This window comes from Myxocyprinus asiaticus, chromosome 50 (assembly GCF_019703515.2).
Source record: "Myxocyprinus asiaticus isolate MX2 ecotype Aquarium Trade chromosome 50, UBuf_Myxa_2, whole genome shotgun sequence".
NCBI classification, from domain to species: Eukaryota; Metazoa; Chordata; class Actinopteri; order Cypriniformes; family Catostomidae; genus Myxocyprinus; species Myxocyprinus asiaticus.
The window spans coordinates 4927771-4954786 of NC_059393.1; the positions used below are offsets into that span (position 1 = coordinate 4927771).

The 27016-nt window shown below is 43.9% G+C and overlaps 1 protein-coding gene across 2 annotated transcripts in view; it reads left to right on the plus strand.

Moving 5' to 3' along the window:
* Nucleotides 1-26520, plus strand: part of LOC127438699 (ligand-dependent corepressor-like) — a 59506-nt gene extending 32986 nt beyond the window's left edge. The window contains exons 2-7 of one of the 2 annotated variants that reach the window (XM_051694481.1): nucleotides 2025-2090; nucleotides 10698-10777; nucleotides 13053-13179; nucleotides 15794-16135; nucleotides 22644-22740; nucleotides 24528-26520. In XM_051694481.1, the coding sequence (XP_051550441.1) occupies nucleotides 2025-2090; nucleotides 10698-10777; nucleotides 13053-13179; nucleotides 15794-16135; nucleotides 22644-22740; nucleotides 24528-25578 (1763 nt within the window). In that variant the 3' untranslated portion in view covers nucleotides 25579-26520. The remainder of the gene's footprint in view (nucleotides 1-2024; nucleotides 2091-10697; nucleotides 10778-13052; nucleotides 13180-15793; nucleotides 16136-22643; nucleotides 22741-24527) is intronic. The other variant, XM_051694482.1, reaches the window with a different exon arrangement.
* The last annotated feature ends 496 nt before the right edge of the window (nucleotides 26521-27016 follow it).

The window sequence follows — 27016 nt, forward strand, 5'->3', positions numbered from 1 at the left end:
TATATCCTTTCACCAGTTTCCCACCCCTAATTTACACAGAGTTTACACTGGACATACGTGGCACAATGTGTCAAATCTAAAACGCTCCTATAATAATCAACAAAGCTGTCTACAATAAAACCGTCCGTCTGCGACACAGTTTGCAAAGTAGTCTTTGTTTATATGCTTGATGTCAGATTTTTTTTTTTAAACCGCGCAGTGGATATAACATGGTAAGAATTGTATAGAAGACTCTGTTGACATGTGAATTTTCAGCAGGGCAAAGAAATAACAAAGAAAATTTGGTCGCTTTATCACTAATACCTTTTAACCATCTTCTTTGCATTCTCTGCACAGTGCCTGATGGTTGTGTACCGATGTAATTATCCATTACTGCTTGAAAACCGCTGCCATTGTAGCAGTAATGCAGTGCATTTAATGAACTGGAATGTTGGAACTCTTTGAAGTGCTCATTTTTTTTTTTTTTTCAAAGGTTTCTTTGTAGCCAGCAACAATTTGGAATGCATGCTTTAGAGGCAAACTGCAGTGGGAATGGCTGATGAATAGTGAATCATACTAACTAAGCCTGACTCTTTTTGCTTCTGTCAAAAACACTGCAGTCTCCTGAAGGACAAAAAACTTGTGATCATGCTCCTCTTGATCACAATGACGGAACTAATGAATTTGTATTTGTATAGATTGCCTTTACTTCCTTCAGAAAATGCCACTATGGTCCGTTCATGTTCAAATCGTGTAGTTTGGTTTTGGAAATACACTGAAAATTTGACTGATGCAAACTGATAATCATTTTAGTTATGATGGCTGATATTATCTATACTGCAAAAACTGTCTTGTTTTCCAGTAAACATATTTAAACATTCTTAAAACATATATATATATATATATATATATATATATATATATATATATATATATATATATATATATATATATATATATATATATATATATTGTCTTGTTTTTTTTCAGACAAATCTAACAAGATGTGTGAGATTGTTTATAAAAAACAAAACTTGACTTGAAGGAAAGACAAGTTGAAAAATTTTTTTTGTTTTTACCCCATCTGCATTATTATTATTATTATTATTATTATTCATGTTTCAAGCATAAACTCCACTTAATTTTTCTAGACTTCTCTGAAAAGAAGAATTAATATTTTATTTCATTCCATTTTTTTCTTGTTTCAAGGATATAAAAAATGCTTAGTAAGGAAGTGTTTTTTACTAAATACTATTTAGTATTTTTACTTTTATTTTGACCAAACATTCACATTAAAGCAGCAATCTAGATTATTAGGTAACAGTTTACAATAAGGTTGTATACGTTAACATTAGTTAATGCAATAATTAACTTGAATTAAATATGAACAATGCAGCATTTATTAATCTTTATTAATGTAAAATTCTAGAAATACTAATATATTTTAGCATTAACATTTTTATACATTAATAGTAGTGAATGCATTATGAACTAACCATGAGCAATGGTATTAACATTAAATTGACATACAAATAATAAGTATATTAACATTAACCAATATTAATAAATTCTGTTTGAATAGTAAAAAATTTTTTTTTGAAATTGCCTTCAATATCGTCTAACCAGACTGATATCAATAATATCAATAATAATACCCATCAAAAATCTGTTGTCTTTCTAAAAAAAAAAAAAAATGCCTCTTTTAATCAGCCTCTCTTCAAGCAAAATATAACCACATCCTCTTACTGAATTGCTTTCCGACTCTTTTTACTAGATTACTATTGTGAGGCATTTATAATACTTATCTTTCTTTTGTCTCCCATTTTAGAGGATTCATCAGTGTGTATTCACGTAACTATGCTGCTGATCCAGTATTTGCAGTTAATTAAATTGAGTGGCAGTATTATATCGGGCAAAGCATTGATTTCGTTTATCAAATTGAAAGCTGTTTGTGCATGTGTGGGGGTGGACGTGGGAAGAAGTGTGATCTGTGCTTAAAGACCTTTCATATAGCTAATAAGAATGTACCTTTTTCTTCTCCACAGGGTTTGAAAGCATTTTGGAGGGGCTGTTTGGACCAGGACTAGTAAAAGATCTTACCCTTTTTCAAGGTAAGAGTAACAGTGATTAATTACAATGATAATTACTTAAAGTTGCTAAATTATTTATAAGTGTATTTCTCCAAACAGTATGGAACTAGAACTAGGGGCATACTAAAACATGAAAAATTGGAGAATCTTGGGTGGGGTGGGTCGCACATCCCCCTCAATGTCTATAGTCACTACGGCCTTGACTGCAAGCATCCCATATAAGAGACATCTTCTATAGTCTATATTCAACAAAGGTACTTTTATCAGTATGTCATGGTTCAATATGATACAATCCAGTCTGGTTCACATTTGATACTGAATACTGTTAATTTCTAACATCAAGTCAATGTATAGCTGTGTATGATAAATCATATTTAATGTCTTACTTTTAAAGGAACAAAACAGATTTTCTGGATATTTTATTATTCGTCTGGCATGATGGAGTGCCTCAGGGCTCTGTATTAGGTCCTTTTTAAATTCACCAAAAAAGCAGTGGGTCTCCTAGAAAGGCAGAAAGATTTAAATGTCTAAACATTTGACTGCTCCTGGAGGACATTATTAATTGTTCCCTATCTGTCACTCACTCGACGTTGTGTCGATGTAGTGACACTGGGGGTCACTCTTGGGAGCCCCAAACACCTCTGATTTTGAAAAAAGGCCAATGAGAATTGGTGAGTGGAATTTGCATGCCACTCCCCCGGACATACGGGTATAAAAGGAGCTGGCTCGCAACCACTCATTCAGATTTTCTCTTCAGAGCCGAATGGTTGCATTCAGTGCACTGAATTCTGTCCCTCCAATAGTCACCTCAAATTGCTGGATCTACGGCGCATTTCAGCGGCTTCTCCCCCTCTGCACCCGTGGAGTGCAGAGAACGCCCCTGGGCGCTTCGGAAGAACAAAAAGAGTATATTTTCTATCTAAAAGAGTGGCACTCACGGAATGTCTTTTTAAAGATGCCTTTCTGTTTGTGTATTATTCCTGGTTGCGGTCGTTATCTCTCCGCTTCTGATGGCCACAATCGCTGTCTTATGTGTCTGGGCGCTGCCCACGTGGAGACATCGTTCATGGATGGGTCATGTCCTCATTGCGAGAACATGACTATGGCAACGTTGCGGTCGCGGCTTTCCTTCGTAAGAGGGCAAGCCACCCCAGTGGCTCCCCACCTCGGTCCTTCTACCTACGGGTATGAGGCCGCGTCGGTTAACACTGGGGGCGATTTGGGGACTTCAATGGGGGCACCTCCACCGGGTAACCCCCCACGGTCCTCCCATTCCTCAGCACGCTCGCTTGCCCCGATCGGGCTCTCAGATGAGTCCGCCGGCTCATCTCAGTGCGAGTTTGACCTCTTATTCGGAGCCCGGGAATACGATGAGCTCTCGATCGCAGCATCGGAGAATGGGTTCGTCCAGTCTGACGCGGAGGCTTCGGCTGGGCTTCCTCCTTCGGGTATGGTCGCCCAGTCTCAGGCTGACACGGAGCTGACGGACACGCTTTCCCGGGCGGCCGTGAGCGTCGGGCTAGAGTGGAACCCTCCACTCTCCCCTGAACCCTCGCGGCTCGATGATTGGTTCCTGGGCCCAGAGTGCCACTCACGGCCATGCCCTTTCTTCCTGGAGGTGCATGAGGAGCTGACGAGATCTTGGGGGGCACCTTTTACTACCCGATCCCGGTCTTTCAGCTCCCCCGTTCTCACTACCCTCGATGGTGGGTTGGCCAGGGGATCGGTGATATTCGGTGATCCCCCAGGTGGATAAGGCACTCGCGGTGCACTTGTGCCCGCAGAGCGCCACCACCTGGCACGGGTGCCCGAAGCTCCTGTTCAGGGCCTGTAAGTTTACGTCGTCTCTGGCGACTTAGGCCTACGGTGCCACTAGACAAGCCGCCTCCGCCCTCTACGCCATGGCTCTCCTGCAGGTACACCAAGCCAAGGCACTAAAAGAGCTGCACGAGAGTAGTTCTGACCCGGGATTGATGCAGGAACTGTGCTCGGCGACCGACCTCGCTCTCCGGGCGACGAAGGTCATGGCGCGGTCTCTCGGGCAGGCGATGTCCACCCTGGTTGTCCAGGAGCACCACCTTTGGCTCAATCTGGTCTTGATGAGAGAGGCTGACAAGGCGCGGTTCCTTGACGCACCCATCTCCCAGGTTGGCCTGTTCGGAGACACCGTCGAGGACTTTGCCCAGTAGTTCTCAGCGGTGAAGCAGCAGATGGAGGCTATTCAACACATCCTGCCCCGGCGCGGCTCAAGACATCCTCCTGCAGCAACAACACAAGGCGTGGCCCGGCCCCGGCGTGGAGCCCACTGCAGGAAGCAAATGCCACCCGTTTCACAACCGGCTGCCAAGAACCGAGGAAGGCTTTGAAGTGCCCCTGAGACAGGTGACCCAGAGACGAGGAGACCCGCTACTCTGGAGCTGGTGGACAGACCACTCCATCCCCCAGTGGAGGGCCGGGAGGAGAATCTTTTGTTTCATTTTATTTCGCCGCATGCCCTAGAGGCTGCGGTACCCAAAAGTTCAACAAAAGAGCGGTTTTCTTGTTCCCTGGGTCACATATCCGGTGCGCATGGCCGTCGTCACGACCGCCATCCACCGTCCCATTTCGGCAGGTACGGTGCTCCAGCGGCGGGCCCCCTGCCCCTGCGTGCCCAGCTGTGGCACGGACACGCCCACACCAGGTTGGTTCCGATGGACTGCAGGGACGATATTTCTCCTCCCCCCTCCCCGGCCAATCTTATGGTGGGTATCAGGAGCCAGGTAAGTGCTTCGATGTCCCTGGACTCAGCATGGCCACAGGGCTTGAGCCCCCTCAACGTGGCGCCTCAGGCTCCGCCCCGCCGCGAGGCCCCACCCGCCGGTACGTCCGACGTGATTGTCCCTTTGGTCCCCCTCGCCCGGAGTTTGGACACGTGGCTTGCGCTCTCCAACCCGTTGCAATGGCTGACCCGGACCGTCCGACTCGGCTACGCAATTCAGTTCGCCAGGCGCCCGCCCAGGTTCAGCGACGTCCGCTTCACTTCGGTGAAGGATGAGAATGCCGCTACCTTGCGTGCGGAGATCGCTACCCTTCTACTGAAAGGTGCGATAGAGCCTCTCCCTCTGGCTGAGATGAAGAAGGGGTTTTACAGCCCCTACTTCATCGTACCGAAGAATCTTGGACCTGCGAGTACTGAACTGGATTTTGCACAGACTCCCGTTAAAGATGCTGATGCAAAAAACGCATTCTAGCGAGCTTCCGGCATCAAGATTGGTTCGCGGCGGTAGACCTGAAGGACGCGAACTTCTCGGTTTTACCTTGACACAGACCCTTCCTGCGGTTTGCTCTCGAGGGCCGGGCGTACCAGTACAAGGTCCTCCCCTTCGGCCTGTCCTTGTCCCCTCGCTTCTTCACGAAGGTCGCAGAGGCAGCCCTAGCCCCGCTAACGGAAGTGGGCATCCGCATCCTCGATGACTGGCTAATCCTAGCTCACTCTCGGGATGTGTTGTGTGCATACAGGGACCTGGTGCTCACGCACCTCAGTCGGCTGGGGCTTTGGGTCAACTGGGAAAAGGGCAAGCTCGCCCCAGTTCAGAGCATCACTTTTCTTGGTTTGGAGTTGGACTCAGTCTCGATGACAGCGCCCCTCACGAACGAGCGCGCACAGTCGACGCTGAACTGTCTGAAGGCGTTCAGACAGAGGACAGCAGTTCCACTGAAACTTTTTCAGAGGCTCCTGGGGCATATGGCATCCTCAGCAGTGGCCACACCGCTCGGGTTGATGCATATGAGACTGCTTCAGCACTGGCTTCAGACTCGAGTCCCGAGATGGGCATGGCGCCACGGGACACATCGCGTGGTCGTCACGCCGATCTGTCGCTGCCTCTTCAGCCCTTGGACCGACCTAGCATTTCTACGGGCAGGGGTTCCCCTAGAGCAGGTCTCCAGGCCCGTCGTGGTTACAACGGATGCCTCCAAGACGGGCTGGGGCACCGTATGCAACAGGCATGCAGTCGCCAGCTCTTGCGTTTGCACATCAACTGCCTCGAGTTGTTGGCAGTACTGCTCGCCTTGCGGAGGCTCTGGCCATTGATCCAGGGCAAGCATGTGTTGGTCCGGATGGACAACATGGCGACGGTAGCGTACATCAACCGGCAAGGCGGCCTACGGTCCTGTTGCATGTCACAACTCGTCTGCCGTCTCCTCTTCTGGAGTCAGCAGCGCCTCAAGTCGCTGCAAGCCACTCACATCCCGGGGGACCTCAACACTGCAGCGGATGCGCTGTCACGACAGGTTACGCTCAGAGGAGAGTGGAGGCTGATTTGGAGTCGATTCGGTCGAGTACAGGTAGATCTTTTTGCTTCCCAGGAATCCTCCCACTGCCTGCTTTGGTACGCCCTGACCACTGGCACACAGCTGGCCCGCGGGACTACGCAAATACGCGTTTTCCCCAGTGAGCCTACTTGCACAGACCCAGTGCAAGGTCAGGGAGGACGAGGAGCAGGTCGTCATAGTAGCACCCTACTGGCCCACCCAGACGTGGTTCTTGGACCTCACGCTCCTCGCAACAGCCCACTGGCGAATTCCCCTGAGGAAGGACCTTCTTTCTCAGGGACGAGGCACCATCTGGCACCTGCGACCAGACCTCTGGAATCTCCACGTCTGGCCCTATGACGGGACGTGGAAGACCTTAGAGACCTGCGGTGGTAGACACAATCACTCAGGCTAGGGCTCCCTTTGCGAGGCGCCTGTATGCCTTGAAGTACTGTCTGTTCGCTAGGTGGTGATCTTCCCGATGCCAAAACCCCCAGAGATGTGCAGTCGGACCGGTGCTTTCCTTCCTGCAGGAGAGGCTGGAGGGGCAGCTGTCCCCCTCCACCTTGAAGGTGTGTGTAGCCGCCATTTCGGCACATCACGATGCAGTAGATGGTATTTGGGGAAGCACGACTTGATCATTAGGTTCCTGAGAGGCTCTAGGAGGTTGAATCCCTTCAGACCATGCCTCATCCCCTCGTGGGACCTCTCTGTAGTCCTTCGGGGTCTACAGGGTGCTCCCTTCGAGCCCCTAGAGTCAGTTGAGCTTAAGGCACTCTCTTTGAAGACTGCCCTCCTGACTGCACTCACTTCCACCAAGAGGGTAGGGGACCTGCAGGCGTTCTCTGTCAGCGAAACGTGCCTGGAGTTCGGTCCGGGCTACTCTCACGTGATCCTGAGACCCTGACCGGGCTATGTGCCCAAGGTTCCCATGACCCCGTTTAGGGATCAGGTTGCGAACCTGCAAGCGCTGCCCCAGGAGGAGGCAGACCCAGCCTTGGCTTTGCTGTGTCCGGTGCGTGCTTTACACATCTATTTGGATCGCATGCAGAGCTTTAGAAGTTCCGAGCAGCTCTTTGTTTGCTTTGGCGGACAGCGGAAAGGGAGCACTGTCTCCAAACAGAGGATCGCCCATTGGGTCATTGACGCCATCGTGATGGCATATCAGGCTCAGGACGTGCCGCCCCCTGTGGGGCTACGAGCCCACTCTACTAGGAGTGTGGCGGCCTCCTGGGCCCTGACCAATGGCGCCTCTTTGGCAGACATCTGCCAAAGCAGCACCCAACACCTTTGTGAGGTTCTACAGTCTCCGGGTTGAGCCGGTCTCGTCCTGTGTATTGGCAGATACGAGCAGGTAAGTTCCGGGACAGCTGGCCGGGTGTACCGCTTGCACATAGCACCTTTCCCCTCCCCTGAGGTGAAGCCGTGCACTTTTGACTCCCAGTTGTGTTCACAAGTTGTGATCCCTGGATGACTTTCCTCCTTAGCCCTGTGGCAGATGAGTTTGCGGAGAAACTCGCTGCTGGCCCAGTACATGTGCTAACTTAGCCCTGTACTGGGGTAGGTGCTCCACATGCGCTTGTTCCCCATAGGTGACCCCATGTAATATATCTTCCGCTAAATCATTTCCCTGTCGGTAAACTGCGTCTTCCTTGGGCAGAGATTCCTCTGCCCCCGGTCACCGTGTTTAGAGCTCCTCCCCCTTTGGGTAGGACCTACCATGGGACTTTTCCACATGACATACTTCCGACAAGACTCAATAAGACCATGTGACGTATTTCCACTCAAAATACCCCCCCCCCCCCCCCCCCCCGTGAGTGACACCCCCGACGTAGACACTTATGGCCTCCTGCCGGTAAACAAAATTCCACTCTTTTTGGGGAGAAAAAAGAGGAAATGAGGCCACGGCTGGGCTAGCCAGTCCCTATTTGTTGGGCAAGTCGACTTGTTCCCAAAGAACCGTTCAACGCTCATAAGAGCTTTGGAGGAGGTTACGTGACAGCCTGGTGCGCTGGCTACGAGGCACACAGCGGTCTGCCCGTCTCGAACCGCCAGTCCAAGTAACACAGTTCAGCTTATTGTGGTGTTTCGTATAGGGACCCCTAGTGTCACTATATTGACACAACGTCGAGTGAGTGACAGATAGGGAACGTCCTGGTTACTTTCGTAACCTCCTTTCCCTGATGTAGGGAACGAGACTTTGTGTCCCTCTTGCCACAATACTGAACTATCCGCTGAAATGGCCGGGATCTTGTCTCAGCTCCTCAGCACAAAACCTGAATGATTGGTTGCGAGCCAGCTCCTTTTATACCCGTATGTCGGGGGGAATGGCATGCAAATTCCACTTGCCAATTCCCATTGGCCTTTTTTCAAAATCACAGGTGTTTGGCGCTCCCAAGTGTGACCCCCAGTGTCACTACATCGACACAACGTCTCATTCCCTCCATCAGGGAACAGAGGTTGCAAAAGTAACCAGGACGTTACGCCCAAAGAGCCGTTCAAGGGCTGATGAGTTAAATTGTCAAATTATGCAAAGATTACATTAATTAAAACACCTTTTTGAATGGCCATGGAATATAAAACTTAGGCCATGTCCACACTAATCCGTTTTCATGTGAAAAGTTCATTAGCAGTTTCCTAGCATTGTGGTTCTCCAAAGTATGCAGTTATGAGAGCTTTTTTCAAAATGTTTTCGGTGGAGAAAAACGTGGTTCCTTGTGGATGAGAGGCATAAATGTACTGTAGCAAAATCAATGCATTTTCAACCGAAAACTCATTAGTGTGGAAGTGGCCTTACATGAACAGAACTGTGTTTAATGTTGGAACAGTAATGTGTTGGACTGTTCCAAAGTTTTGACTTCTGTTATCGAGAGAAATAATCGCTGTAATAATTTTTATGCAAAAAAGGTTAGGCTGAAATTCACATGGCAACAAATTTAATAACAATTTAGTTGATATTGTAGCTAAATACACTTTAAAGAGTCTGAAAATTGTAGAATAGTAAAGACAAGACTTTTAGGACAAAATCTAATGTTTTTTTTTTACTCAAGTTTGGAATGGCATGATACCTCTGAAATATTTTATTTTATTTATTTTTATATCTGATTAGACGAGACCTTGAAACAAATGAAATGGATTGGATCTTAGCAGCTATATTGTTAATTTATTCATATACGCATACAGTATATTCAGTTTATTTTTTTATTTTTTTTTAAATAAGCTAATGCAACACAACTCTTAAGAATTTTGTCAACTTTCATTGTGTACAATCAATTTAAATGTGTAAAAGTTAGTTTACTTAACTCATTTGCATTGGGATTACATGAATCATTTTAACTGGCCATAACTTGATGTACAGAAAACCACAACGACACAGACACATTGGAAACTGATACAAGCCTTATCTTTTATCCAGGTAATTTATTTAATTTGTCACTCAACTAAATTATAAATTGGATATTTCTTTATTTCTTGTATATCAAGCTGTTTTGCTTAGAAATTATTCTTTATAAATGTACAAAGAGGCACAGAAGCTAGTTTATTATTCTAACAATGAATAATGTCCTCTGTCTTAATTTTTTAATTATGAAACGAGCTAATGAATATGTCGATTTAACTAAGCTTGAGTTGTTTTGCATTTTTACAGATAAACAAAATATTTCAATGGAAAGCAAACTATTGGGAGGGCATGCAAAACTATTTCAGAAAAAAATAAAAACTCTCTTCTAAAGGGCTCCATATATTACTTGCGCAGTTATATGCGGATAACTAAAATGGATTACATCTTGTGGGCAGAATCCGTCCCTGACCACCTCTGAATGTGGTTTCAGTGATCCGATCACAGTGCATCTTGGCAGACTTGCCCCAAATCTTAATATCATTGTTAGCTACATAGTATAACAGTAGTATCTTGTTCTTCTGGTGTTTAGGCATAATAGTATCTATCCTACTCCTTTATTATTACCTCACCAGGCCTGGGCGGTCCTTTTTGCTGAATTCTGAATAGGCAAAGTTGAGAATAGATATTTCAACACAGTTTGTGCAACTCAACATACTGAAATTATGCAAGTCAAGGGAACTTTAATTGTGTAGTACATTTCATTGCCAGTGGTAATTCAGTAATGCTGATTTTGTGATCAATGTCTTCGCACCTTCTGACATTTTACCACTAGTGTCAGGTGCTTGGAAACAAAACAGGCAACATATACGTATATATAGAGTGTATTATTAGCAGCCTCTGTTTAATATGTTGCACTTGTTCAATGTATGGCTTGTTGGTAAATGAATGCTGATACTACAACCCCACTAATATATTTCTGTCTGTTGGTCTTACAGATTGTGAGCCACAGGGAGTGTCAGATTGGTCATTTAATGAAAACTGTCTCTTTTGCTGCTTAAGACGGGAAAAAGTGAAGGTAATATAACTTTTCATGGGTGTTCATATGGATGCATGTCAGCAAGCAATGCATTAGGAATTTCATAAAAGGTTTCACCTTGAGAAGTGCAATGTTTTCTACGCAGCACTTTAAAGGTGAAGTGTGTAATTTACAGCCTGATCTCATGAACATTACGTGACCATGGAAAAAATTTTGAAAAACAAAATTCCTTGCTGTATGACATGTTTGGCTGTGGGGGGCACCAAAAGTGAGTGAAATGGTGTTGTAATCTGACAAGGTTAAAACTTTAACCTAAACCTAACCAATAGTGACCTAAAAGATAAATGAGAGGTGAACAAAACAGACATCTTTACCCTTAAGCAACACCTAAATCTAACCGATAGTGTTTTAAAATGCAAATGTGACATGAAAAGCTAATTTTCTAAAGCAACAACATAATTTTTTGGGCACATTTATGGCACTTTCGTTTCACTTTTACTTTTGTTTCGAGCATCCTTGGCTGGGCTCAAACCTCGGTCTCTGAGTCCAAAGTCCAGCACTCTATGAGGTGAGCTACCGCGCAGGCCAATGACATTGGAGTAAGTGTGTAAATGTAGGTGAGCCTGTAATACAAGCGTTAATATATATCGTTTTTCAAATGATGCATTATAGTAAAAGTGTTTTGATATCAGAACATAGCAGTCTGATTAATAGGCAGAAAAATAAGTATTATAAATTCATAATTAGCCTTTATATTTGTGATGTTTGTGACAGTTAATACAGCGCAAAGTTGTTGTGAATCTAGTGTTAATTTCACCAGGAAACTGAGACGAAGCGTAGTACGTTGCAGGTTAAACTCAGTTTGCAAAAATGCAGTTATAGTGACGTTCATTCAACGAGACTAGGTTGGTAATTGCTGTGCCTCCAGTGACACCAAAAGGAATTGCAAAAATAGCGGCTGTTTCAGGCTAGTTGTAATACCTAAAACATTTTTGAGAGCATCAAAGAGTCAGTGTTAATACTTTTTTGGGAAATTAACCTTCGAATGGCTTACTTAAAGTTGTCTCTGAATATCAAACAGGGATAGGGGAACCTATTTTAAATAGGGCTGTCAATTTAATGCATTAATTTAGTGCAGTTAACGATAGTGCAATTACGCAATTAATCATGTCCCCAAAAATATATACAGTAATAAAAGTACATATTTTCCTACCATCTGAGCAATTCAAGCTTGAAGTACATGCAACTTTGTGTTTTAATGGGCCGCATCAGCAGGGGGCAGTCATCGCGCCTTAATAAACCTCACAAGCAGTGCAGCCAAAGGATAAAGGCGGTCACACAGGATGCATTCTTGACAGCTGGACGAAGCAGAATGCAGGTATCTCCAAATGCTTTTTTCAAAGTATTAACTACTTTTAACTTGACATAGTGTCCTAAAACCTGCGAGACGCTCCAAAAGCGTCTGTCTGACTCACACGTACAGAGAGCGATAATTAAAAGTAGGACAGACATAATGCAAGAATGCATCCAGTGAGAACAGGACAGATCAGATTGATGAACTCAACTGCAAAAAGGATTGCTGTCAAGTAGGGGTGTGCAGCGAAGCCATTATCTGTATCTGTTACTATGACAAAATGATCAGTATCTGTATCTGTATTCGGATAGAATTCTTTGTAATTTTGATCATGTTTTTTTAAAACATCACTTTATACCTGTGCTCGTTTGATGATCTGTCTTCCGAATATTTATTCTGTTATTCGGATGAATTCGTTATTCGTTTTGAAGTCATTATTCGTGCCTTTCTGAATAAGGTTTTCGGCTTCGGGCACATCTCTACTGTCAACTGTAGGCTTATGTTCAATGAAATGGGAATAAAACAAACAATATATTGACTTTTAAAGCCACTTTTTGTACTGTTCAATCAATGCTTTACTCGTCTGCCACAATAATGTGATATAATTCAATCTGAATATCTGAATTATTATATTTTATATATAGTATAATATAATTTTAGTTATTTCAATTTGCTTGTTGCTTTAAATGTTTGTAATCTGTAATGAGAGCATATTTTCACTTTTTTTTAAAGCTTGGGTTAAATCGCTGTTTGTCAATATTCTTTTGGCATAAAGGCATCATATATTAAGTACACCTTTTAAAGATTTTTTCAAGGGCCATCCAACCGTCAGTACAACTATATATTTTGTATATTAATTTATATATTTGTTCATATGTTTTATTATTATTATTATTATTATTATTATTATTATTATTTGATTTTCTAATTTAATTGATTTTGTCTCGTTTTATTCTCTAGGAAAATTTGGTTGGTTTGAAGAACCAAGTTTTATCGGAAGCTGGCATCTTTAAGCAAGAGCAGTCCAACATTAACAAACTTGAGAAGCAAGCAGAAGACTTCCTCAATGTTGTCTTCTACAGAAAGGGTAAGACAGTTCATTTGTTCGTGTTCATTATGGTGTGCATTAAAAAGTAATTAAATGAACTGCAACCAAATTAATTGAAAAATGTTTACATAGAGACGCATGTCTTCCAGTATACTGCAGCCATTTAGTTGTTTGTTTTGTCTTTCCTTTTCTGTACACATGCTATATACAATAAAGAAAGTGGCTGGTTGAATTAAATAAAATGAAAATTATGTAGTCTTTGCAGTGATGTAAATGGAATCCAATGCAAAGGAGCAAATGCGTATTTAAAATTAATTAATTAAAGCAAGTAAAATAATTAAAGACTAAAACTCCTTTATTTAACTAGCAAAAAGTCACTCATGGGCACAGAATCATCACTGCATTAGGAAACAAAATAAATGTCCGATTCTTTTTGGGGCCACTGTATATTGACATCCAAGAAACGAGTTTTGAAGTTCAGAATGCTTTCTGAAGTCTATTTACCTTCCTGACAGTGGACATTTGATGTTTTATGCTCTAAAAGAGTATCAAGGAGACTGTCTTCCCTTTTTGGAAGTCTGCAGAGCTTTGCTGCCCAGTAAGAATTGTTTTCACAAGCATGTTTGCCAAATCCGTTGGCTTTTAACAATGGCAGCATAACTGAGTGTATTGCAAAACAGTTTAATGATACAGTGTTTTAAGGTCTACATATAAACTGCATAAAAGGGAAAAATTGATGAGAGAGTTGCTTTTAGTCAAATTCATGTTCACCTGGTCAATAGATGTATTGCAGAATACATGAGAGCTTTGTTCAAATGTGTGTAAACCGTGAAGAGTAAATGTCACTGGAGTGACCAAAAAATATGGAGAACAGATAGGAATATTGGGAATACCCTCTATGCTGATAGGACTAGTTTGCCATAGAGCACAGCAGTGACCGCCCAATTTTTTAAGCAGCCTTGGTTTTTGAATTACTGTATTTTCCCCATTCATTTTCTCCATAGGGTGTTTTAAAACATTCTTAATAAAAAAATACATAATAAACCAAATTAACCAAATCCAAGATTAATCATGAAATTACAAACTTGGATTTGAAGCAGCAATACAAAAAAGTGCTTGAAAAAACATACAAGAGTACAAGAATGTGTACTTTTCCATGTATTACATTCTTTTATGAGGAAATGGACTACTCATCCCATGAAGCATTGTTATTGACATGATAGAATAAAAAATGACTGTAGTGAAACTACTTATAGTAACTGATAATAATTATAAACACAATATTTTTTCGTTTTTTGAAAATATATACAAAAATATAAGTAGTTTGAGAGTGTAGGGACATTGACTCATTACGTCATTCACAATGCTTTATGGGAGCTCGTTGGGCTCAGTTTCTGTTTCCATGGTTACAGCTTCTGGAAACAGAAAGGATTCAACTCCTCTGATTGGCTGATCTCTCTTCAGGATTATGGGTAGTGTAGTTCTTCACTAGGAATTCAGCGATTAAACTGTATTATTTTATTATTATTACGTTGAAATCACACAGAAGCTCATACCATTGCTCATACCAACACTTTGGAGCTCACGTTAGGTCTGTCTTGAACAGATTAAACTTCAGCACAAAAAATTAATTCAAATGGAAATGAGAAAATGAATGGGATTTTTACTTCTGGAAACTGAATGTTGCAATCTGTTAGCATTAGTCATTTCAAAAGTACTGGTATCAAATTTAAACATATATATATTTAAACATATATATATATATATATATATATATATATATCAAACCTGTAGTGACTCTAGTAATGACTACCAACTGTTGTGAAAATGTGGCTGTGCAAGTGAAGTGTCAGAAGCACTTTATGTTTAAAATGCCTGTCTTGATAAGGTTAATAATGTAAACAATGTTGGCTATATATTACAAATCACATTTTTAAAAATCAGATATGTCAAAATATTGGAATTTCTAAATGTATACTTTAATACTTGTGGTTTGATACATAAAAAAACTTTGTATCTTTGTTTTTATTGTTTTTATTCTTTCTATTTCTTGTCATTTGTGTCTTTGTTCTTTATTTTCTTAAAGTTTACTTATCTTGATTAATTGCTTGGGAAAAACTTAAAGCAATGTTTATGTAATTGAGAAGTACATTAAGGCTACATGCAATTGTTTTAACTTTTTATACAAAGAAGTGTGTTCAGGTGCATATTAATTTAGGCCATGGGATTGAAATTGTTGTTGAATCATAAATTTCACTGGTATTGGACTACTTAAATTTGGTCATTATGACAACTCTAATTACTGAAGTGTACAGCCTTATGTTTAAGAACAAATGGTTACTTCTAAAGGCTTAAAATACTAAATGTAATATAGACACTTAACACAGCTGCAAGTCTTTAATATTTATACTAATATTTAACTTTTCTAACACAGAAGTGTGTTCGATTGTATATACATTTTTGCCATGGTATCGAAATGTATGAAATTTCACTGGTATTGACAACTGGCATTTTGGTATTGTGACAATGCTAATTAGCGTGCATTGTTCTTAAACACTGATGGTTACTTTTAATGGTTTAAAAAATACTAAACGTAATATAGACAGTAATCACATTAATTAGCTAATTGCATATCTTCTGATGATTCCCCCAGCAGACCTCCCAAGATTCACAGACCCCCACATTCCTCTAGTGGCTCGTGAGATCATGCAGCGAATGATCCGACAGTTCGCTGTGGAATATACCTCAAAAACCAGCTCAACTCAGGACGTACCCCAATCCAAGTCACAGCCAAACGGCACCAAGGACCAAAGCCTGCCGAAAGCGCCCTCGCTGGAGCCGGACGCCTCCACACCTGATTCCGTCTGTGGTGGCACCGGTACCGGCACCGCTGCCTCCGCACAGAATCCCGTTCTCAGCAAGCTTCTTATGGCAGACCAGGACTCCCCACTGGACCTCACCATCAAGAAACTAGAGACAGAGCCCAGTGAACAAGGTGAGACTTCACAGAAGTTCAGTCAGTTTCACTCAAATTTTTGCTTTTTTATTTTTTTTTATTTATATATTTGGATTGAAATGGGAGATTTTATTTATTTATTTTTTATCAGAACCAACATTTAGTCAAGTAAAATTTTAGGAACATGTATGATCTTATTTTAGGATAATCTGCCACTGCACAAGTTATAGGCACTTCATGTAAAAATGCTGACCCCTGACTTAAACCAAACATATGTTTAATATGTTTGACATATGTCAAAATGTTTAAAGCATAAATTAAAATAAACCAAAAGGATAGTTAAAAAATAATCAGTACATGTATAGTATATAGTATAGAATAAAAATACATGTTTTCAACAGTTTTGAATATGTGAATATGAAGAAGGATGATATTTAGTCATATTATCTTTTTCAAATTTAAGAATACATAAAAATATACAGCAATATTTATTGACATATTTATTGTACAAAACTAGTTTTCTTAAGAAGAATTATTTTGCAACAAAATAATAATGCAAATATTGTAACTATGCAATATATGGCCCAGCCTTAAGTTGTCTTTCGATAAGGAGACTTTTTATATAGGCAAGCCAGAATGAGACAGCCAGAATGCAATTTTAGTTGGGAATTTATCATGTTCAAGACTATGTTTTGCAGTGGTATGCATTTGTAATATTCAATAAATGTTTATGCACATCTTGCAAAAGTGCCTCACATTAGGAATGTGCATTAAACAGTTGGGCAATTGAAACCGTTTATGTGATCACAGAAATTGATTAAAATAGAACCTGAATATCAAGCTTTCACTAAGAGTACATCAGTTTCACAAGACTAGAAAACGTCCTGGTTACTTGTGTAACCTCCATTCCCTGATGGAGGAAACGAGACGTTGTGTCAATGTAGTGACACTAGGGGTCACTCTTGGGAGCCCGAGACACCTCTGGTCTTTGATAAAAGGCCAATGAAAACTGAAGAGTGGTATTTGCATGCCACTCCCCCGGACATACTGGTATAAATGGAGCTGGTATTCAACCACTCATTCAGGTTTTATGCTGAGGAGCCAAGACAAGGTCCGGCCATTTCAGCGGGTAGTTCAGCGTTGTGGCAGGAGGGACACAACGTCTCGCTCCCTCCATCAGGGAACGGAAGTTACGCAAGTAACCAGGACGTTCCCTATCTGTCACTCACTCGACGTTGTGTCGATGTAGTGACACTAGGGGTCCCTATACGAAACGCCACAACTGGCTGAACTGTGTTACGTGAACTGGCGGTGTGTGACGGGCAGACCACTGTGTGCCTCGTAGCCAGCACACCAGGCTGTCACGTAACCTTCCCCAACATAGTTATGAGTGTCGAACGGCCCTTTAAGGACAAGTCGACTACCCAAAAGATAGAGACAGGCTAACCCAGTCATGGCCTCTTTTCCCCTTCTTTTTTTCCACTCCCTAAAAAAGAAGGGGGATTATCCAACTGGACCGCCAGGTCTAGTCGGGGGGTGTCCCTCCTAAGGGGAGGACACCGCGGAGACCACACCTCACCCAAGGAGAGGGGGGATATTTAAGTGGAAAAAATACGTCACATGGTCTTGCCGACCATGTGGAGAGTCTCATGGTAGATCCTACCCAACGGGGGAGGAGTAACTACAAACATGGAGACTGTGACAGAGGGGCTCTGCCCAAGGAAGATGCAGTTTGCCAACAGGGAAACGAATTAGCGGAAGATATATATTGCATGGTGTACCTTGCAGGGAACCGCCACATGTGGAGCATCTACCCCAGAACAGGGCAATTAGTTAGCACGTGTACTGGGCCGGCAGTGAGTCTCTCCGAATACTCGACTGCCACAGGGCTCGGAGGAAGTCAACCAGGGAACATAGTTTGTGAACACTACTGGGAATTAATGGCGCACATCTTCAGCTCAGAAGAGGTGAAAGGCGCTATGTGCAAGACACCCGGCCGGCTATCCCGGGTTTATCCGCTTGTATTGCGTGCCACTACCTGGGACGAAACCGGTTCAACCCGGAGGTTGTAGAACCTAGCAAAGGTGTTGGGTGTTGCCCAGCCCGCTGCTCTGCAAATGTCTGTTAGAGAGGCACCCCTGGCCAGGGCCCAGGAGGCTGCTACACCCCTGGAAGAATGGGCTCATAGCCCTACCGGGGGCAGCATGTCCTGGGCGTGATATGCCATAGCTATGGCGTCAATGAGCCAGTGGGCGATCCTCTGCTTGGAGACAGTGCTTCCTTTCCACTGTGCACCAAAGCAGACAAAGAGCTGCTCAGAGATCCTAAAGCTCTGCGTGCGATCCAAATAGATGCGTAAAGCGAGCACCGGACACAGCAACGACAGGGCTGGGTCTGCTTCCTCCTGGAGCAGCGCTCGCAGGTTCACCACCTGGTCCCTAAAAAGAGTCGTGGGAACCTTGGGCACATAGCCCGGTCAGGGTCTCAGGATCACGTGAGAGTAGCCCGGACCGAACTCCAGGCACGTTTCGCTGACAGAGAACGCTTGCAGGTCTCCTACCCTCTTGATGGAAGTGAGCGCAGTCAGGAGGGCAGTCTTCAAAGAGAGTGCCTTAAGCTCAGCTGACTGCAAAGGCTCAAAGGGGGCTCTCTGTAGACCCTGAAGAACTACAGAGAGGTCCCATGAGGGAACGAGGCACGGTCTGGAGGGATTCAGCCTCCTGGCGCCTCTCAGGAACCTGATGATCAGGTTGTGCTTCCCTAAGGACTTACCGTCAACTGTGTCGTGGTGTGCTGCTATAGCAGCAATGTACACCTTCAAGGTGGAAGGGGACAGCCGCCCTTCCAACCTCTCCTGCAGGAAGGAAAGCACTGATCCGACTGTGCATCTCTGGGGGTCTTCCCGTCGGGAAGAACACCACATAGCGAACGGTTGCCACTTAAAGGCATACAGGCACCTCGTAGAGGGGGCCCTAGCCTCAGTGATCATGTCTACCACCGCGGGTGGTAGACCGCTTAGGTCTTCCGTGTCCCGTCCAGGGGCCAGACATGGAGATTCCAGAGGTCTGGTCGTGGGTGCCAGATGGTGCCCCATCCCTGAGAAAGAAGGTCCTTCCTCAGGGGAATTCGCCGGGGGGGGCTGTCGCGAGGAGCGTGAGGTCCGAGAACCACGTCTGGGTGGGCCAGTAGGGTGCTACCAGTACGACCTGCTCCTCGTCCTCCCTGACCTTGCACAGAGTCTGTGCAAGTAGGCTCACTGGGGGAAACGCATATTTGCGCAGGCCAGGGGGCCAGCTATGTGCCAGCGCATCTATGCCGAGGGGGGCCTCGGTCAGGGCGTACCAGAGCGGGCAGTGGGAGGATTCTTGGGAGGTGAACAGGTCCACCTGTGCCTGTCCGAATCGACTCCAAATCAGCTGGACCACCTGAGGGTGGAGTCTCCACTCTCCCCTGAGGGTAACCTGCCGTGACAGCGCGTCCACTGTAGTGTTGAGGTTGCCGGGGATGTGAGTGGCCCGCAGCGACTTGAGGCGCTGCTGACTCCAGAGGAGGAGACGGCGGGCGAGTTGTGACATACAGTGGGAGCGTAGACCGCCTTGGCGGTTGACATATACTACTGTTGCCGTGTTGTCTGTCCGAACTAACACGTGCTTGCCCTGGATCAACGGCCGTAACCTCCGCAGGGCGAGCAGAATTGCCAACAACTCGAGGCAGTTGATGTGCCAATGCAGTCGCGGGCCCGTCCACGAGCCGGCGGCTGCGTGCCCATTGCAAACAGCACCCCAGCCCATTTTGGAGGTGTCTGTCGTGACCACGACGCACCTGGAGACCTGTTCTAGGGGAACACCTGCACGTAGAAACGAGAGGTTGTCCAAGGGCTGAAAAGATGGTGACAGACCACGCGATGTGTCCCACGGTGCCATGCCCATCTCAGGACTCGAGTCTGAAGCCAGTGCTGAAGCGTTCTCATATGCATCAACCCGAGCTGGGTGGCCACCGCTGAGGACGCCAAATGCCCCAGAAGCCCCTGAAAGAGATTCAGTGGAACCGCTGTTTTCTGTTTGAACGCCTTCAAACAGGCCAGCACCGACTGGGCGTGCTCGTTCGTGAGGCACGCTGTCAAAGAGACTGAGTCCAACTACAAACCGAGAAAAGAGATGCTCTGAACCGGGAGGAGCTTGCTCTTTTCCCAGTTGACCCGAAGCCCTAGTCGGCTGAGGTGTGAGAGCACCAAGTCCCTGTGTGCACACAACATGTCCCGAGAGTGAACTAGGATTAGCCAGTCGTCGAGATAGTTGAGAATGTGAATGCCCACTTCTCTTAACGGGGCAATGGCTGCCTCTGTGACCTTCGTGAAGACGCAAGGAGACAAGGACAGGCCGAAAGGAAGGACCTTGTACTGATACGCCTGACCCTCGAATGCAAACCGCAGGAAGGGTCTGTGTCGAAGTAGAATCGAGACGAGGAAGTACGCGTCCTTCAGGTCTACCGCCGCGAACCAATCTTGATGCCGGAAGCTCAACGGGAGTCTGTGCAAAGCCCGGTTCAGTGCTCGCAGGTCCAGGATTGGTCGCAACCCACTGCCTTTATTCGGTACAATGAAGTAAGGGCTGTAGAACCCTTTCTTCATCTCGGCTGGAGGGACAGGCTCTATCGTACCCTTGCGCAGAAAGGTAGCGATCTCTGCACGCAAGGTAGCGGCGTTCTTGCCCTTCACCGAGGTGAAGCGGATGCTGCTGAACCTGGGCAGGCGCCTGGTGAACTGAATCGCGTAGCCGAGTCGGACAGTCCGGGTCAGCCATTGCAACGGGTTGGAAAGCGCGAGCCACGTGCCCAAACTCCGGGCGAGCGGGACCAAGGGAATGATCATGTTGGATGTACCAGCGGGTGGGGCCTCGCGGCGGGGCGGAGCTCGAGGTACCACGTCGAGGGGATTCGAGCCCCGTGGCCATGCTGAGTCCAGGGACATCGAAGCACTTACCTGGCTCCTGCCGCCCACCATAAGATTGGCCGAGGAGGGGTTAGGAGGAGTCTCGTCCCCATAGTCCACCGGAACCAATCCCGTGTGGGCGTTTTTGTGCCACAGCTGGGCGCACAGGGGCGGGGGGTCCGCCGATGGAGCGCCATACCAGCAAAAATGGGACGGTGGACAGTGGTCGTGACGACGACCGTGCGCACCAGACATGTGACCCAGGAAATGAGAAAACCACTGTTTTGTTGAAATTTTGGGTACCGCAGCCTCTTGGGCATGCGGCAGAAAATGAAACAAAGGATTCTCCTCCCGTCCCTCAACCGGGGGATGGAGTGGTGTGCTCACCAGCTCCAGAGAAGCAGGTCTCCTCGCCCCTGGGTCACTCGTCTCAGGGGTGCTTCGAAGCCTTCCTCGGATTCTTAGCGGCAGGCCGTGAGATGGGTTTTTTTTTTTTTTTTTAAAGCAGAGGTGTTTGGGGCGCCAAAGAGTGACCCCTAGTGTCACTACATCGACACAACATCGAGTGAGTGAGAAATAGGGAACCATTTTTTTCCCCAGAGCAATAACTGTTATGAATCAATCCACTGTGTACCCCCTGACAACTTGAGTTGTTTGCCCACAGATCTGTTTGGTCACTTTTTACATTGTTATATATCATTTAATGTAAATATTGTGCATACTGTGTATACTGTGTGTTACTGTTTGACATTTTAAACCCTTCCACACTACTGATTCCATTGCTGCACTACATACCTGAGCTGTTGCACTATTTAAATTTGCTAGACTTTCCTATCATGTTTGGTATTTTTATTTTATTCACTTGGTTTATTTTATCTTATTTATTGTTTTATTGTTCTATAGTATTGTAAGGAGTGTCGCAAACCTAATTTCGTTGTACCTGTGCAATAATAATTGTATTTATACAATGACAATAAAGATATTCTATTCTATATGCCAGTGTTTATATAATGCCACTGTTGGTTTTTACACACACACACACACACACACAAACAAATTTCTCAATACACACGTACAAAACACACTCTGACATCCATACCAACACACCCACACAATTTTAGCTGCATCATTTATTCAACTGGCCTGCAGTGCTCTATAATACAGCAAACAGAAAATAGGAAAAAAGCATGTATTTGCTCCACAGGCTAAACATGAGAGAAATGGTGCCATCTGGTGGAAAATATTAAAACATTTCATTTTGAAGCCAGGGCTCCGGAATGAAAGCATAATGTCATAGAATTCATGATTTTATGCTTTAATGGCACTGGGATCAAATATTGCATTATATTGTTTTAATGGGTTTCAATGGGGACATTTTTGTCCTGAAGGTCCTGAGTGTAACTATTTTGTGTACACAGTGTATTATAGATGTATTACAGGAACTGAGTTTGAAATATCAAAATTCCCCCAAAAATACACACCTTTGGCAAAATGTATGAAGTTGATATTAACACAGCCAAAATGATCGATAAAAGAAAAAAGAAAAAAAATGTCCTGAAGGTTGCACAAGGGTTAAGATAGGTCTTGCAAAATAATGACTTATAACTGTGTTTGCAGATGGAGTCCTTGACCTCTCAACTAAGAAGAACCACAGTCATGGTAGTGTCTCACTGAAAAGATCTCATGGTTTCTCAATCGTGCCCACAGTTAAAGGGTAAGAACAGTCTTTATGGATTTTTTAATGTCGTAACATCATGCAAGCCGCATTCACGCACTGTTCTCTATTTGATATGGAATTTTTTTATTTTTTATTATTATTTCCACATAAGCTACTGCATTAGTTAACTACTGTCCGGCTGGTCAAACATGAGTGTCTGATATAAGATATAAATCTATATTTACAAATCTATTATAGATGTTTACAAAATCTAATCACTATCCTTTAAAAGGTTAGTTCACCCAAAAATGAAAAATTCCGTCTTCATTTACAGGCAGTCATGTTTTTACAAACCCATAGGACTTTCTTCCATGTAACACAATCATTTTTTTTTTTTTTTTAGAAGAATGCCGACACTGCTCTTTTTTCCATACAGTGAATGGGGACTGTGGCAGTCAGTCCCTAACATCCCCTTTTGTGTTCCACGGGGGAAAAGCAAGTCATGTGGGTTTAAAACAACATGAGATAGTGTGAGACAGAATTGTTTTGTTGTTAGGTGATCTATCCCTTTAATGCATACATTTTAATCCCTATACACTTAGACAAAAAGGTACACTTAAAATGGAGGGGCCCTTTCAGGGGGAAACAAATTTGTACCTTGTCTACCTTGTACAAACGAAGACCCCAAAAAATACCTCTGTCTAGTTAAATTAGCACAAATTGCCGTACCTTAAAGGACTTTTATCATGGGCAATACATGTTCTAAATTGTAATTTAGCTTGTGCTTTATTTACACTTATTACAGGAACATACCAGCCAGAACAACTTGAGGTGAAGTGTCTTAACCTCACTTTTTTACACTTGTGATAGTTTGCCCCTTTTCAAATTTAAACCAACAACATTTCATTTTCCACCCTAGATTTTTAACCACTATCCAGTCAGCATTCTGTTTTCTGACTTGCCCTAAGAACACTTTAGGGTTAGTAAACTGTAACAGGTAGGCTACACCACCCTTGGTGTACCTCCTGGATGTGGTACATTTTTTTGTAACAAGACATTTTTGATGTCTGATAGATACATTTTATCTGTGCACTTTCTATGGGACAATTAAAGCTGAATTGTTACCAAACAGAGCTGCAATAATAATCATAGGGAGCTTTTCCACCATCGGGTCAAACAGATCTTGTATTCCAGGTTCATTGGATTTCTTTTTCCACTGGCGTGCTGTAAAATTAAGATTTGAATAGAATGACTTAGCAAGTGACCAATCATGAGTCGCGACGTCATAACAGCCATTCCACCAGTACGATTCTCTGTCCTGAGCACTGTTTGCTAACCATAATGAGAATTCCTTGGTGGAAATGGTTTGTAATTGAACCATACTGAACCGTGCTCAAGTGGAAATGCTACTGGAACTGCTGCTTACCATGCTCAAAACCATTCGGCCCAATGGTGGAAAAGCAGATATTGTTTTCAAACAGGTTTCCTAAACACTTCATCCATCTGCCATTGGTTGGACAATTAAGATAGTACTGCCCCAAACAATGTCCCACACCATTGGTTTGAGCCAATGTTGTTATGTTAGACTGGTCAGAACACTTAGAAAAACAATGCCTGTTTTGATGGTGCCACAGAGCCACAGTGTTTACACTGTTATCTTGTCATATTAAGCTGGTACTGGAAGTTGTTCTAACATCGAAAAACTTAAGCTTTATTAGAAAGAGACCTGTCCTTTGAAGTACAGTATTTGTTCCCAGGTTTGTTCCAAAACAATACTACAGTAACATACCACAGTAACATACCACATTCTCACATATAAACAATCTTATCTTTCCACAAATTAGGCGTTCCCAGAGAGCTGATCACAACTATCGAGATGTTGATGATGAAGATGGCTTGCCACCGAGAAGCTTGCATGATGGGATAAGGGAGAATTGTATTGGTTCTGAACCCATCAAGCCACCATTGGTTCACTCACTTCTCATAAAAGAGGAACTCCTGAGTCAGAAGCACCGCCTCATTGGCCAACCAACACCTCTTTCATTGGCTAGCCTAGAGTCCGTAGGTCTCCTCAACAGCCAAGCCCTTCTATCCCGTGATGGAGTATGGGGAAAATCTCATCTAGATGGCCTCCTGAAGCTTAAACAAGTAACTGGCAACCTTAGTGACATCAATGACCTGCCTCTTTTCCAGGAGAACAATAGCATATTTTCCAAGGGTACAAAGTCCCTTGACACCAGTTCCATTACGATTAAGAAAGAACCGGGACATTCCCCTCCAGTGGACTTGAAGATTCCACAAGTCCGAGGCATGGACCTGTCCTGGGACTCCCATGGGAATGCTTCAGATCTCTACAGTTTTAGCTCCTTAGCTCTGGGCAACGTGCACTCTGAGAATGCACTCAGCAGAAAGTTGAGGGCCATCTTGCCAAAGCAGAGTCGCAGGGCTGCCCTAGGAGGCCTTCTCGATGGAGGAGCCGTTGGGGAGTACTGGGGTGCAGACATTGAGCAGCCAACTTTGGGGCCCCAGTACCCAACATCTGATCCAGAGGCTGACCCAACAGGCTCCAAGCAACCCCGAAAGAAAAGGGGCCGCTATCGTCAGTATAACAGCGAGATACTTGAAGAAGCCATTGCCGTGGTGATGAGTGGGAAGATGAGCGTTTCGAAGGCACAGAACATCTACGGTATTCCCCACAGTACCTTGGAGTACAAGGTCAAGGAGAGGTTGGGCACATTGAAGAACCCACCAAAGAAAAAGCTCAAACTGATGATGAGGTCAGAGGGGCAGGACTCTGGGATCATGGCTGAAACCGAATCCACATCAACGCCCGCCACCACACCCATCGCAACGCAAGTGGATGTTTTGCAAGGGACAGTAGACAAAGTCGAGTAGATTACACAAAACACCTCAGAAAATGGACGTGTTTTAAATTCTAACAGAAAGAGAACACTAAAATGATTTGGAATTAACGATGGGGCTTTAATTGTGCCAATTTACTTGCAGTATCTGGGTGAGCACAACTGCAGGGATTCACAGGAGGATTTAAGCCTGATTAGGACTTGGGATAAGAAACCAATTGGCAGTTATCTCAGTGGTCACATTGACACTGCAAGCATTTGCTGAAGTTTTTTACAACATAAAGCAACAAATGCATACTAAAGCCATAAGAGAGTAATAAGAGAGACATTTCATTAGAAAAAAAGAAAAGCAAACAGAATAACCCTTCGTTCTCCCCCTTCATCTGAACTTTTGCAAGCTGTGCCATTACTGCAGTGCGTTTTGGACAGCATGCCATTTTGAGAAATGAGAAGTGGGGTTTCGAGGGCTGTGCGCAATGAAATTAACCCTTCAAAAAATGAATTAATCTCATCTGATTTGTAGATTTATGAAATAAGTTCACATTCTTTAATTTATTTCAAATGGAGTTGACAAGGATTCTCACCAGGGATCTGATGCTGGCACCGTTTTCTATTAACAGGTAAAAAATGGATTTCAACTCTTCATACTTTCCTCCTTTTATATTCTGTACCATTTAAACAGACTAATGTTTAGACACATCCATAAAAAAAAGAAGCTTAAAATTAGTCATTCAGGGATGCATGTTTGTGATGTTTAAATATTTTTTTTATTTTTTTTATTTTTTTTTTTTACTTTACTGTAACTAAACTTTCTTTAACTCTAGCGCTTTCTTTTGCACTACACTTTCAGTCTGGCACTCGCCAGAGCCTAAATCTGGCAATGAGACCTGATTACCTCGACATTGCTTGCATTACGCACTTACTGTTCTGTCTGTACAACATACTACTCATTTTACAATACTCTTTTTCTCTTAGTGAGAGACTCTCACTCTTAAATGGATTTCAATACCCTTTTCGACAAGGGACAATGCCGACTTGAACCACACAGGACAGGAACGTGTTTTCAATTCACATCTTTCTTAAATTATTCAAGGGAGGGTGCATTCAGTCAATATTTGGCTGTTTGTGGACGTTCCCTCGTCGCTGCTTATAGTCAGTCGCTGACGTGTATATTTATTAAAAAGAGCATTTTTTTTTTTTTGGCTGAGGGCTGGTTTTGGGGAGGGTGGAACATAGGTAGGGGGAAATCTAGGTAGGGTTATGACCGTATAACCCTGTTACATTATAAATGAGCATTCTGAGAGCCAATTCTTTTCTTTGAATAGTTTCTTTTCCTCATGTAAAACTCAGGGCAACTTATAGACAATATATCGTGCCACAATATAGACAAATATAGCGATCATGTTTTTAGTGAAAGAATTCAGATCTTACCTACTTGAACTGGAACCTGTGACACATTCTCAGTCAGTGAG